The sequence below is a fragment of the Dermacentor andersoni genome, chromosome 9 (assembly GCF_023375885.2).
Source record: "Dermacentor andersoni chromosome 9, qqDerAnde1_hic_scaffold, whole genome shotgun sequence".
Classification (NCBI taxonomy): domain Eukaryota; kingdom Metazoa; phylum Arthropoda; class Arachnida; order Ixodida; family Ixodidae; genus Dermacentor; species Dermacentor andersoni.
The window spans coordinates 7,572,580-7,588,070 of NC_092822.1; the positions used below are offsets into that span (position 1 = coordinate 7,572,580).

The 15,491-nt window shown below is 42.4% G+C and overlaps 1 protein-coding gene across 4 annotated transcripts in view; it reads left to right on the forward strand.

The window, feature by feature from the left end:
- LOC126526950 (copine-8-like) overlaps positions 1-13,461 on the forward strand; it is a 57,620-nt gene extending 44,159 nt beyond the window's left edge. For all 4 annotated transcript variants that reach the window (XM_055068463.2, XM_055068464.2, XM_055068465.2 and 1 more), the window contains one exon: positions 546-13,461. In XM_055068463.2, coding sequence (XP_054924438.1) covers positions 546-784 — 239 coding nt within the window. In that variant the 3' untranslated portion in view covers positions 785-13,461. The remainder of the gene's footprint in view (positions 1-545) is intronic.
- The last annotated feature ends 2,030 nt before the right edge of the window (positions 13,462-15,491 follow it).

The window sequence follows — 15,491 nt, forward strand, 5'->3', positions numbered from 1 at the left end:
ACTGAACTACCTGCTCTCTCTTTTGCATCTTTCACCTCACTTTCTATTGGATGACATGGCCTACATGCATTGGCACCAAGCAGGAGATGTACATCACTGCATATTCTTGCTGCATGGTTCCAGCAGAACCTTAATTTTCTTGTCTGAGTTAATGTCGTGTCAGAAGGTAACTGACTGTCTCATAACTTGTTCTCACTGCTAACAAGCTATTGGGCATTAAGGGTATTGCAATAATAAAAATAATGATTTCACTGTGTAGAGAAAAGTAGAGAGAGACAGTATGTTGGGCTAAGAAGCAACCTGCAGGGCGCCACGGTCATGCAATGGTGACAAGGCCAAGAAGGGAAGAACAGGATGGTGGAGGTTTGTGGGTAGAAGAGGAGGAAGGGTTATAGATAGAAGAGATGGTGCATTTCAGAGAGCCAGATCAGGTTTGTGCTTGAGGTGAAGATACCAGCATGACAGGAAAGTGGCTTGGAAGGAAGGAAAAAGGGGGATCAAGAGGATTCTGTGTCATGATTCCTTTATGCTTTCCTTGTTCCCAGCCATGGAAGTCTTGGATGGGGATGTGATACAGCTGAATTTGGGTGGCCAGCGTGCTGAGCGGGACATTGTCCAGTTTGTGCCCTTCCGAAAGTTCCTCCAGAGTGGGGCCTCCTGGCAGAGCAACCAGGCCCAGCTTGCTAAGGAAGTGCTGGCTGAGATTCCTGGACAGGTCACAGCCTATATGTCCAAGTGCAACATCAAGCCTGGTCCAATTGCGGTGCCTCAGGGCCCGTCTTGAGTTTGTCTGCATACATGTCTCTGGGTTCATGTTGCACTGTTCGTAGTGGCTGTGTAATATCACGCTGCCAGCCCCCATTTGTGCACATGCCAAATTCATGACTGCATCGTACAGGTGACTGCTGGCGCTTCGTACAACCATTATACTGGCCCTTGTTGTAGGGTGCTGAAGTATGGCTTATCACCCTGGCGTTGCTGCCTCTTGGCTGGGAGAATTTCGAAAACTAGACTTCTTCAGTCTGACTGCTTGTGCTGCCGTGACTTTACGCTACTTTATTTCGGGGAATACGAGTAGTTCGTATTCAATAGATTCAATTTTATGCTCTTAAACTTGACTTTTTTAATGCTCCCGTTGAAGCTGTGCTATTATTTTTTTAGCTTAAGTATTGTGCAAAGTTGCAGTGCACAACACACCTTTGATATACAGTTAAGTCTTGATATAACGAACTTCAATATAACGAAATTCTTGATACAATGGAGTATTTGACTTTTCATAACTTTTGTCCATATGACATCATGTATTTTTTATTATATTTATTTATTGATACTGCGGTCCTGTTTCCAGGACCTTAGCAGGGTGTATACAAAGTGAAATTGAAAAAATCTAAGAACAAAATACAGCGATACATAACATAGGTAACTCGCGATGTGCAAATGCAAGCAGTTACTGAACAACACACAGTAAATCACTCGCTACATAAACATAGGTGCGACTCAAATAATGGCAGTGAGCATTGGGTTACAACGTGACCAGTAAGATTATTCCATTCAACAATAGTTCTGGGAAAAAAGGAAAATTTGAAGCAGTTCTTTTCAGTAATTAACAGTGTTATTGTCTGTGTCGATGACGTGTAGCATAACCAGTAGAGAAAGCGATAAAGCGTGATGTATCAATGTTAAAGTGCCCTTTTATGAGCTGAAATAAAAATTTTAAACGGCATGTTCAGCTCCTTTGTGTCACAGATGGCAATCCACTTCTCTTGAGAAGCTCTGTAACTGAAGTGCGGCCATACGAATTATATAGGAATCGTACTGCCATTTTTTGAACTTTTTCTAGTTTAGTAATGTTTCTTTTAGTAAAGGGATCCCATATGACAATCGCGTATTCCAACATTGGTCGAATGATGGCATTGTAAGAAAGAAAATGCACAGGAGGTCTAGCGAATTTTAGGGAGCGTCTTAGGAAAAATAGTTTTCGAAGGCAGTTAGTAACTCAGTATAACAAATTGTGTTTGTATGCGATTTCAATTTAACGAAATTTCACTGCCACCGCAAAGGAATGCTGAGACAATAAATGGAAACTTTCACGGACACAGAGGGTCAAATAATCGAATTACAAACGACTGCTTGCAAGTGCAGCTCTCAAACTGCGTAGGCCGGCCAAGAGTGACCGCTCAAGTGGAGCCGCATCATGTTCCGTATAAAGTCCAAGTGCAATAAGATACTATTGATCCCCGCGCACTGTATACGTTAGGTGTGAGTGAAAGTGTGCGAGAGTGAGACAAGAAAGGTGGTGGCTTCACGAGTGTGGCATTCCCGTGCGAGCAAAGGGAAAGAAAGGGAGGGGAGCGAGCTCGCGGTAATGCGACCAAGCGTGCGCGAGGGGTTAAGTTGGCACAAGTCTCGATTTCTGGCACATCGCAGCCGCAGCTCACTCATCATGGCCGTGAAGCCCGGCTGAGCGCATACGCAGCCATGCATCCTGCTTTAGAGGTAATCTGCCGCGTGTGCAAAGAGTGGGTAGGCCGAGAGGGCATAGCACTTTGTAAGCTGCTTTCCTGCGCGTTTAGTATTGAAGGTTGCGTAATCTGGAGTTTCGATGACCTGTTGGAGTGAGAGGTAGACGAAGCATTCACTCCCTGCTGCCCGCGCTTTTCCTGATAGTGTCGTCCCAATGCGGGTGACGTTATCAGTCATAGGGGCGGAGTGCACACGAAGGCGTGGCTGGCTCCACTTAATTCGTACCGCTGATGTGAAGATAACGTCGACGTACATGGCATGAAACCTTAATATTCGTCGCCAACACCTAAATTTATCAAAATTAATTGTTTTCTCATTCAAATTTGCTTTTTTCAATAGCCTAATAATTAGGAAAATATTGCAGCTTTTTTTCGTGCAAGAAACATCAATCGGCGAGTGTACTTATTTGCATAAAAGGTCGATTTCAATATAATGACATTTTGATATAACGAAGCAAGTTGCCGATCTTACAGACTTCGTTATGCTGAGGTTTAACTGTAGTTCAGAAAACATGGGTTGTGTTCTTCGTGGCAGCATTAAGTTCCTGCTGTGCGTCTACAAAGTATGTGATTTACTCTTTCAAAGTTAAGCCAACTTCAATTTAAGTCGTCATGTGAGAAAATAATAGAAAAAGAACAAGAAAATGGCATTCTTAAAGGCTTGTTGGTTTGGGTGTGTTGGTATTTCATTGTAGCAGGTCAGCATACGACATTACTGGCATGGTGGTGCTGTGCACTTCATCCGTGGTGCTCCATCTTTGTCTGTTTCACTGCCCCCATATTCCTGTGAGCTGGACTGCTGCAGTAGCGTTTGTGATTGCAAGTTGACTTACAAAAGCAGAAAAAGCATGAGTCCTTGGCACCAGAAATTGCTTATCTATTGAAGCAGTTGTGCTACCTAACTCACTTGCCTCATACAACCACTTGCCTTCCTTGTTGCAAATCTTTGTCAGTTGCCAGCTCCTACCACACAGTCTTCTTTGCCCTGGGAATGTGATAAGTGACAAGCATGCAGGAGCACTTATTTCTGCACTTCGTCTTCTGGCTTACAGTGGCTACGCGAACAGCTCACATTAGTGATTGCAACCTTTGAATTCACCAGCCGGGAATGCCAGGAATGTGGAACAAGGCTGAAAGCTTCTGAAGCAGAAAGACATAGAAGTGAGCTGCGCTACTGAGCTACAAGAATGAACGACAAAAAATTCCTGTAGGAAATCACGCCAAGCATGAGAGAGGATAAAGGATTTCCGAGTTAGGACTTGGTACACTTGTAGATAGTCAAAAGAAGTGGGACATACTGGTTGAACCGCTGGTATATTGAACAGCTGCAAAAATTCATGTGGCCATGCTGTGGCTCACAGTGTGATGGTCCAAATTGAAAGGCTCATGTTGATTAGCTATCCCAAACCTTTGATTATGTCTTTTGCTAAAAAAAAAAAAACTGATCAAAACAATCAACAAAAAAACAGAAGACTGATGTGGTTCAGTTATACATTACAGGCAAAATATTTCACGTGGGCTAAAGAAGATATCTAGTAAACACGGCAGTTCTATGGTTTTTCATGGCACCATTCAAGCCGCTTGTGCCTTTGTCACGAAATCGACAATGGTAACCAAAAAACGTAATCACAATGTATGCAATGCAACAGACTGAAAAAAATTATGGTTCGCTGAAGCTGTTCGGAAACTGTTCTCACGATGGTCCCACGGGTTCCACGATGTTGTATCACGTGTTAATGCGTCCATTAGTTGCCTCAGCTTCCTCTATTGCCTCCGTGTTTATAATTGATGTGTGTGATGCTGGTGCAGCTACGCAAAGCTTTATGTTTTTGGTGCATATCATAGACGGTGACTGGGAGGACAACATGAAGCTTTTGCCGCAGCTTTAAAGGACATGTAAGTGCTTTCTGAGCTCGTTACACCTTGCCTAACTGCGAGCAGCGTATACGGTGCTTGTACTGGAAGCAGGGCTATAAATGTATTCCAAGCTGTCCAAACATTTCACTTCTGAATTTGATCAGGATTATAGTAGTTTCTTTTGCTATTCGTTTTTTATTTGGCAATCACTTTGAAGCAGTGGCTTGTCATGTTTCTGATTCAGTAACATTCCTTGGTGTGAGCGCTGCCTGATTGTTTTGATTGTTTATTTTCTGCCTAAATGCTCGTGGGTGTGATCAGTTGTGGTAGATTTGTTCTTGCCGCGCACAATTAAGGCTTTCAGCATAGATATTCTGTACTTTGTAATAGCTTGTAGCAAAGATGCAGTATCGCTAGTCACTCTCTTACTCTCTGGACCATCACGAAACTTTCAGCTTTGAGCATTCATGTGATGTTGGTGTTGTTGTCACCCACGCTTCAGCATGTTGATTTCATTAACTTACTGTCAATACATGGGCGATAGAGTGGGTGTAAGTTTGAGTGTGGTGTCGGAGTGAATGTGTGGAGAGAACGTGCAAGTAACTTGATATGCCAGGAAACAGCGCTACTCCTTTGTCACTGTGAAATGAGTGATACTCACCCTTGCAGATGTTACTGGGTCGAAGTCCTTTATCTGTAGGTTAGTGGTACAACTTTGGTGGATGAGTGAACTTTTTTTCATCCTCGAGGAAAGCTGTGAATTGTGAAGGGCCGGCAACACAGGCACACCTTGTGTAGCAGTAGTTTGTGAACTTAGCCACACAGATTCTTTCCATTCTTCCAGTCACTATTCTTGCGGCCTACTATTGCACAGGTCTACCCTCTTCTGCGCCACATTTCTGAAGCATGAATGGAGCACAGTGCTTTAGCAATCACCCAGTTGCATTTCCGACCGCTGATCATGCAGAAGCAGGGTAGAAATGGTAACGATTTCACATTCATACATTATTGTATGCTTTCACCTGAGGCGACGCACGATGCATTGCTAGTAGCGCCATCTCGTTCCTCTGGAGCAAACTGCTCCACAAAAAAGGTCTGTAGCATCCCACTTTGTTGTGGGAAATCTTATATATAGAGCAGACCAGAAGATACATCAACACTCCTCTGCGTGAGCACAATCACAATTGCAAGCTGATTAGCCACCTTGGGAATTTAGCTTAACATTTTAGTTGTTATGCATGTCATTCGAAGTTAGTGAGCAAGAGCATCGTTGGACACTTAAAAAATATGAGGGAAAGAGAAATCACTGAGGCTATCACCATGCAGCAGATTGGTGCTAATTTGTGCATCAATGTGCCATTCGTTTCGCACTCTGACAATGTGGTAACATTTATTCTTGGGGATAAAGATGATAGGAGACTTCATTCACTGTAGGTGATTCTAATGGATCCTTTCTTATCTTGGCACTTGATAGCTTGCTTTTTAAGTCTGTTTACTTTGTGCTGTACCACTCATCTTATTTTGACATGGTTGTATCAGCGCAAATATAAGCTTCTGATTCTATAGAATAAAGAGTTGTCAGTTTGTGCTTGTCCAGGTGCTGTGTGTGTCCCTTTTTGTTCGTTCTTGTAGCTTAGTAGTGCACGTCACTTCAACATGTACAACCAACTGGGCTCAATCCTAGCCCTTGAAGCAGAAATAAATTTGTTTCTTGTAAAAGTTTCACAACATGATTATAGGAGGAATTTTTGGTTTGAGACAGCCTACTTCTTTGTGACTGCTGGCTGAGAAAAACAGATGACCACTGCTGGAACTTTGAATCTTGCAGCAAAGACAGGTGGTGTACGGGATGCGTGACAGGCCACACAAGAGGATCCAGGATAGGGCACACTTTTTCTTTACAACATGGCAGGCTTGCCTCGTGAAACAGCTATGCAAGCCAGTTTCAGAATGAAAGAAGTGCTTAGCGATGACTTGCCTATCTTAAAGCACATATTCAAAACAGATTGTCTTGAGCCAGTTGCTTATGGCAGACAGCACAAATGTATTTCTCGGCGCACGTCTGCTATGACCCAAACAAGTTGGTTTGGGGCTGTGCACCCCAAGATCTTCAGAGTTATTACCTAACCTTGTTTGATCAGATCCGATCAGATCAGAATCATTTTATTGAGCATAGGATAAGCTACATGTACATGGCATATACAGAAGGAGGTCCAATAGTCAAAGACTGAAGGGGGGACCTCCTGTAACACATACTTTAATTATTTATTTAATGCAGCATCTATGGTAAAAATAACACTTTTATGGAACACATTTTTGTCACAGTTGATTACCAGCACCATAATGGACAAATTTATTAAGTGGCATGATAGTGCTTTTCTGTCAATATCACTGATGTTCAGAATAAATAACCATTCATCCTAATATGTGTATGGTCAACAAAAGGTGGTGAATTTTGGCATGTTTGTAGAGTGGTGGAGTAGTCCTTTCAGCCTCGGAACACTTGCATGGCAGCAGTCATAGAGGGCTAACTGTATGGCTGGGCAGCTGTGTGATTGGATTACTACCCTGAAGGCACATAGCGATTCTTTTCAGGAAAGGTTGTTTGCATGGAAAGCCTTGGTGTCTTTTGTGAAGTTAGTATTTTCTTACGGATAGTACACACATGTAAAAAATATAGTGGATCTCTTGCAGCAGCTGTCATCTAGTGTATGTAAGAAGGGTGCAAGGGTGGAGTAGCAGTATGTCAAGAAGTAAATCTCAGCCACATAAAAAAAGCGTATGAGGAAGTCTCAAATGTGGGAAGCAGTGTTAAGCATACTAGCAGGTTGAAAAATGCCAAATGCGCTGATAATGTTCCACTTATGTTTATGGTGATTGTGCCACATGATATATTGTAGGGGGGGGAGGGAATCGGAACCTTGTTGCAACTGTACGTAAGATGATAAATATTATATTATGTTCTTTGTTTTAGATCTTTTATATTGACTGTTTGCATTTTATGTGGAGTCTTAGACACTTTGACCGAAAAGGATGCGATTGTTGATCAGTGCTTGCACCAGGCTGATGTTTGGAGAGTATTACTGCTATGTTTTATAATTTACAAACTGTTCAAGTTGTCTATAAAGTGTGCTGTCTGCAGGAGTGATGTGGTTTAGTACCTAATACATGATTTGTGCCCATGTTGAGCACAGGTGCATTGAATATGGCAAACCAGTTCTGTGAAAGCCCAGAAAGTGGAGGAAGGCAAAATTGAATGGTAATCCACCTGACTGTAGCATGAAGCTACAAATGTAACCCATACGGATTTCTCAGTAAGAAAGCTTCCTAGTTTGCCTTCCATGAGCCTTCTTCCACCTTGCATGCTTCTGCAGAACTGGTTCGCCATGTGGAGGTTTATTGGTCCAATATCCTTCTCAGCTAGGACAGTATAAGTATACCTATACAGTCAACTTCCATTTAATTTGACCCTGACGGGATCAGAGAAATTCATCTAATTATCCGGCGGGTCAAATTTACTAAGAAGCCGAAAAAACACTGAAACACACTGCCGTTTCATTTCAGCCCACCCACGAATTGAATGCGTACCTTGTTTTTACGAATTCAACGTAGACAACTAACATAGAAATGACATTGGAACTTCTAAACAAAGTAGACAAAACATGTAGCATCCCTCCACTTCTGGCAATAGGAAAAAGATGAAACTAGCAAATTTTACTTCACAGAAAAGAATTCTCCATTCAACCCATTGCACGTTTGATATTCTGCATTTATTAACTGACTCTGTAACAATTGCAAGCAGGATTGTTGCCCATGCTGCTTAGAGAATCACTTCGCTATTTCATCCTGTGATGCATGAGATTCTCCACAATGCCACAAACATGTGCACAACTTGTTACTGCTAGCTCGACATGTAAAATAACCATTCTTTTTAATGTGGTTTCATAATCGAAAGCCGGAAGTGACATGTCGTCATTCTGTCGACATGTCACTTTGAGCGTGTTCTGTTGACATCGTGTGATGATGTTGGCTAGGCTGGTTCTGATGGTGTGCTGTTGCAAACATTGTGAACGCAGTTTGGATTTCATATTTAATTGTGTTGTGCATGCAATCTTCCAGATTAAGTTACTATTAAAAAGAAAGAAAACGTGGTGCTCATTAGAATCGGGTAATATTTTTCTTTTTATTTACCTGTTTGGTTCTGAAAGTACCTGGAATTTTATAATTTAGGTGGTGCTGGAGCCAAATGAGAATACTGTAATCATTATGATACTGCAAGGCAAGGTTCTAGCTTAAAAATCTTTTTAGGGCAGGCCGAAAATGGGCGTTTTCAACAGATGACCCGTGTTAGATGCATTCACTGACCCCTTGCACCACCAAAACAGGCTTTGCTATGGGGTCACAAATGAGCTAACCACAGGGGTCAGGCATGCTTCTGCTGACCAATCAAGTTAAATTTATCCAGTGATGGCGAATTTAAGGATTAAAATAATGAAAGTTTTGGCCCATAAAGGTGTATGAGTGCCAGCTGGGCCCTTCATTTCATATCTGATTAACCGAAAAATCTAATTATCTAAAGTTGAATTAACGAATGTCTACTGTAGAATGTTCTGTTGCATCACCTAAGCACTGAATTTTATGTTCCTTGTAGAACACCTTGTTTTTCTCGTTGCTCTTGTAAAGTAATTTGATATCAGCTCATTGGATCTTTGTAACAAGCTGCTTCTGCACACATGTTGTGCTCTCAGACTCTGGTCACGGTGCACATGCTCCTATTGTGCGTGCCGGTCGGTCACCGTGGGTTCGAGCACTATAGGCCTCCATGCACACAGGGCACCGTGTCTGCACCTGCTCCATATGCCGATGCACTGCTGCATGCGCTCTACCAGCCGGTCTCTGCTAGGGGAAGGCGAGACCGCACATGCAGCAAGGGAGACCCTAGACGAAGCTCTCCAGGCAGAAAACAGGACATTTATTAGGCTGAGTTTTGATACGACACAAGTTAATGACACAACCGAATCAAAATCTAATTGCTATACAACATGGCCCCATGACTGCCACTGGCTGATAGTGGCGCACCGCGACAGAGAAAAAGACCAGAGAACTCAGTCTAGAGAGGCCACCTCTTAGGCCAATGCCTGCCATTACGCACCACACAGCAAAGAAAGTAGAAAGAGATACAAACAGGGGAACAGACGGAGGCATGATTGGAAAGTGCTGCCTCAGGATATTGAGACGACGGGAGTGTGCACATGCCCGCCGAGACTGGGACCCTGACGAACCTAAGTGACCATCAGCCAGCAGTGGACAAAGGGGCCACTGCCAGCAGAGAGGAACACATACGCACCTTCCGACACCTGGATGTGGTCTCCTGAGACCCTGTCCTGGGCCACACGCAAGGGCCTGAGTCCCTCCAGAAACTCTGCCACTGGGGCATCTAGTTTGACCCCCTGTGGGTGGGAATGACAGCTGAGTGACAGCATTTTATGTCCAGACAGGAAGGTGAAGGACATGAATTTCTCAGGAGCGTAGCTGTGTTGCGCAACTATTGGAAGCACTCAAAACCCCATAATGTGCAGTTAGATATTTATAGCAAAGCAACTTTTGATACATTTAACAGCTTCATAATATCCTCAGGTGTTGCGCAGGAGGTGACTTCATGAGAGTGTGTGTGTTTCTTAAGCACACTCATAGTACTGTGAATTGAAGTCATGGCACCAACCAAAGCCCTGGACTTATGGGACAGTCCATAACAAAATTTCTAGACTATAGATGTATCTCTGTCTGTGTTTGCTTTGTCTGGCTGTGGACTCTGCAATCTCAACCAAGCAGCAACTGCGCTAGTGCTGTATGAAAAGCTTTACTGTAATGAGGAACTATAATAACCTTCATAACTGCATTTCTTTCATCGTAGTTGTCCTTACTATGGCACTGAGTGAAAGCTTTGATGCCTCTGGCCATCTGAACAGGTCTCTGGTTGTTTTTTACTCAGTCAGTAGCTTTCCTGTGTGCGGGTGTCATGTAAGTAAGGTTGCGTCAAGCTCCACAAGACCTTATGTACTTGTGTATAAAACTTCATTGGCAAGACTGTCATATTATATTTGACTCTGCATTATTATTCAAGGTTGACATGACTCCCTCACTTTTATAAACGGTTTTAGGTGCAAGAATAGGACACGGACAACAGAATAAAAGACAACGGACTGTTATATTTTTCGTGCCTAAAATCATTTCTAAAATCCACGTACCAACTAGCCCGGCAGCAGACATTACTAGTCCCTCACTTTTCTCTTTTTCGCTTGAGGCATTGAAGTAAACCAGTTGGACCTGTCTCGCGACCATAATATCAAGGCTTCAATTAGTGCCTTCAACTTCCTTTTTTCATCATCAGTGATCCTGTTGCTTGCTGATGCTTCGATAAATGTGCATGGCTGGCTTAGCCGTGCACCAGGATACAGCTCAGCTCAATCCATAGTTTGGCTAGTTAGTGACTGATTCATCATTTTCAGGAAGGAGCATGGGCACATGACAAAAATAAAAATAAGACACTCGAAAAAATGCACAACTGCTACAATTGAAAACTTAGGTGTGACTTAATACTTTTTGTGTATCCTATACTTTTTGCTACTGTGTGTTTGTGCTGTCTTGGTTAAAATGAGTTGTTATTAAGATCTTGTCAATTGCGTATAAAGTTCTGTTAATATCAAGTCCAAGGGACCATGAATATCTGTTCTTGTTAACAGAAGTTATCTACAGAGCTCAAAACCTGCTATTCCTGGTATGCCTCAATATCCATGATTCAAAATGATAAATGAAATGGCATAAAACAAAAAGCAGACATAAAAAAACATTTATTATGTTAGAAAGATAAAAAGGTGTTTTATACTTAAGCTGTCGAGTAATTGTAGCTTGTCGGTGCTGTGCAAATTTGTGCTTCAACACAAAAGCTGATGTTTTGCCTAGTTTGCTCAAAATTTCAATAGTGTTTTCATGTTTAAAAAATTCACAAATGTTTTCAGGGTATTGTCAGGTGTGTCGTGTTGAAGCTGGTTTTTGTGACTCTTGGACAGTGTCCTTGCCTAATTACAAACCTGTGGAGGGGCATCTGGGACTGCCTCAATCATTGTTTCTATGATGTCACCCCTGTAGGTTTTCACGTCATCTTTGACACTGGCATAGCTGTTTCACAGAAACACCGTTTACTTCTCGTGTCAGAGTCGCCCGCTTCAATTCTGATGAGCCAAGTAGTGGTGGCTGCGGAAGTTCAGCTTTACTGAATTAACGGTTGGTGCTAAACAGATTTATCCCTACTGAACATATGGAAAACCAAATAAATGTTCACACATTGTTGTTCATATCAGAAAATGCGGCTTAACTTGGTTCATTTTAATGGGAATCTACTGTATTCCTTGCTTGTCTGAGAACAACCACAGGTCTTCTTTATCCAGCTCAAACTTTTGTTATCTGCAGTAATATAGTTTTTTGTGAGCCAGTGGCAGAACTTTTAAACCTGTAGCTCATGACGGTGAGTGTGCCAAAAGTGGTGATAAATTAATAAACTGTTAATAAAAGCAATGAAAAAATTGATTGATCCAAAATTAAGGTATTGTAGAATAAAACTGTCTTGATGCTGCTGCTTGTAAATTTAGTGTTGTCTTACTGTGGCCTAGTTTTGGAGATAGTACACCAGCTGTTGTTTAGGTGAAATTCAGATAGTTGGAACGTACAGTTAGCTTTTCTTTGGAACCTCTGAATGGGACTAAACTAAGGTGCTTGTACAAATAGCTACAGATTTGCCTTTCTCATAATGGCAAGTGGGGATCCATAAGATGGAGAAGCATTTCAAACTACCTGAATATCTATTATGTTGTGTTTTAAAGCCACCTACTAATTGTACAGCAACAGGTCAGGATCTTTACTGAAGCTGATTCCTAATTCTTGAGAAAAAACTAAATGTCTATGAATTAGTGTAATTAACTCAACATTGTTCTGAAAGTGTGCCAGTTGCCGCATTCAAGCAGTCTGCATTCACTGCATTCTAACACCATCCACTACCATGAACAAGCTGCATTTTGGTTTACCTAGTTTACATTTGAAAAATAATAATCGAAATGCCTTTGTTTCAAAGAGTTGATGTCCTGTCATAGAGGTGCCTATGGGCTTTCCCATATTGCATTATGGGTGTATTCTGAATGAGAGTGAAGCATGTTTCTACATTTTTTTTATCATTTATGAAGACACTGCACAAAGTAGTCTGAACAATGGTGCCATGTAATATATATCACATTTAAGTGAGGCTTAAATGCTGTTTAGTATATGTTGCGATGTGGGGTGCCATTCCAAAAGTCATGAGTCATGGGAGAATTACAAAAAATCAACAAAAATCTCAGGACTTAATCATCAGTGATCATCATAATGGTCAGTGGAACACAAAGCGATACTAGTGATGTTTGTAACAAGATTGAGACAGAAGGATGGCACTGTAGATTAGAGTTCATAAAGGGGTAAATGACATTGACATTAGAAGCAGGGTTGGTACGTGGCCAGTCAGTGTACTCAAATAGTTGCCGAGGATAAAGCAGCAGAGTGGAGGATGGCAGAGAATTAGACGAAGCGATATTAGAAAATCTGCAGCTACAAGCTGGGTTTGGTTGATGCAAGACAAGTGGCGATCTCCATTTGTCCTGCTGTGGTGTCTTAACGATATCAGCTGACATAGGACACTTGACATGTTGCTACAGGAGTTAACAATTGCTGTTATACGAGTTACCACATCTCTGACTGTGCTGTGAATTATTGCTTTGTGTGTTGCCTGTGCCAGTGGTATTAGCTAGAGAATGCTGTAACTACCTAGCAGCGTAAAGCTGTCTGCCTTCAGTATGAAGAGCTTGTGTACATAGATCGCTGTATCTGTCCCTGCATGTAGGGACTGACAAGTGCAGTGCATTTTTTCTACTCTCCATTTTGGCCTCTGGCCTACCCCTTTTGACTGTTTGCTTTCTGTGCTCAAACGTGCATGAAAAGGTCTTGCACTATATGTTGTATTATGCATACAAGAACAAATAAATCACTTGTGCATCTATTTACATTTGATACATTGGCACGCAGGTATTAATCAATGGTAACCAACTGATGAGACTGAAACTTTTACTGGGTTCTAGCTAAAAAAGTTCACCAATGATTACTATACTCCCTAATGCAAATTTTAAGCGCAGCTGTTTAGATATTTTGAATTTGCAATATATTGTGGCAAAGAATTTGATTCTGAACTACCCGGTCCTCTCGGTGGTGGCTCTTGAGCCTCAGCTCGAACAGCTCGTTTAGCATCGCTCATTATTCAGAAATTACTGGCTGACACTATTTTCTATTATGATTATATTGTCATGAGGTAGTGATGGTGAAGAACGACAAAGTGTTGAAACTGTGAGTTACAAATTTAACTCTTTATTGGGCGAACTTGTATCCAGCAAAACAAGTCACACTCAAGCATAACGATAGCAGTGAGTGGAGTCGGCAATCGTCGAAAATCTGATCTGCGGGTCAAGCACGTCGGCTTTTGTACAAGTGTCATCGAAGAATCCAGTGTAATCACTGGTGCCCGCGTGGCTTCCAGAAAGTACAACACAATATGTGTTGTGCATACAATAAAAAAAAATTAAATTATGGGGTTTAACGTGTCAAAACCACTCTCTGATTATGAGGCACGCCGTAGTGGAGGACTCCGGAAATTTTGACCACCTGGGGTTCTTTAACGTGCACCTAAATCTAAGTACACGGGTGTTTTCGCATTTCGCCCCCATCGAAATGCGGCCGCCGTGGCCGGGATTCGATCCCGCGACCTCGTGCTCAGCCGCCTTGTGCATACAATCAGATTACAAAAAGCTTTGGTAACAACAGCCAGCGGATAGAACTATTGATAACATTCGAGAAACTTCTGATACATGCAGGCACGTCGTGCATTGAGGGATAACGTTTAACATTTGTTAGCCTGTGAATAGCAGTGTCCGAAGAAAGATAAAGGAGTAACAGACGATGCGCGGTACTCTGGCGCCATCTCGTAGCGATAGTCACAGAACACGTCTTGCGCAGCACTGCGCTTTTCTTCTCACGCTTTCCGCCTCATGGTTCCACTGCACCCTCCTCCTCTGCTTTCCTCCTTGCGCAGCCTTCACTATCGCCACCTTTCGTTCCGAGCAGTGCCCCGCGTTGCTCTTTCATCCTTCACTGTTGTACTTGTTCGCTCGGTTACGCCGACGCTCGCTGCAGGAACAGGCGCTTATAACAGGCGCTTATAACAGGCGCCTATAAAGTATAAACCCCATGCAAGCAATCTTGCGCACGACAGCGACAAGCAATGCGATGGAGATGGCTGTCGCGTTGCTCATCGCCTACAAGGTACCCCATGCGAGTGACGATATTGAGTGATGTCTCCCCGGTGTTGTTGGTATGAGGGCAGCAAATACATGTCGAAACTACCATGACACATCCTTTATTAGTTTACGTTGATGTATTTTACTGTAAAGAAGCAGCATAAAAGATTTCTGAAGGTCTTGCAGTAGGTTCTCGCACGTCTAAAAATTCAATCATTTGCTTGTTCCGTGCGACAATCGGTAGTATTTGAGTGATGTACAACCAGTTCCGGCTTCGCGCTATTGGCTAGTCGCTCATAGCACCTCCGGGCGACGAGAGACGAATTCTAGATTTCCAAAACCGAGCGATCAAGCGACAAGACCGAGCTATCTGTTCAAGTGACTGCCCGTTTCGTCGCTCAAAGCCATCGCTCGTCACCGCCGCACACAAAATCACTCTCATGGGGTTTAGCCTTTAGAGGAAGCTTTAGCTCTGGTGCTCCTGTCTAAATACATGTAAAAGGAGAATTCTCGGCAACCACTGCACCAACTTTGACGAGGTTTGTTGTATTTAAAAGGAAACATTAAAATCTAGTTGGTGACTGTTGGTTTCAAATTTTTTATTTGGGTCGTCATATTTTTATTGAAAAGTGGGAAAAATCGAAAATTTCCAGAAAACGAAACTATCTAGTTTACAACTCTGTAATTCAGCAACGAAAAATGATATCACAATTCCGTGTGTTGCATCTAATAGTACATCTAA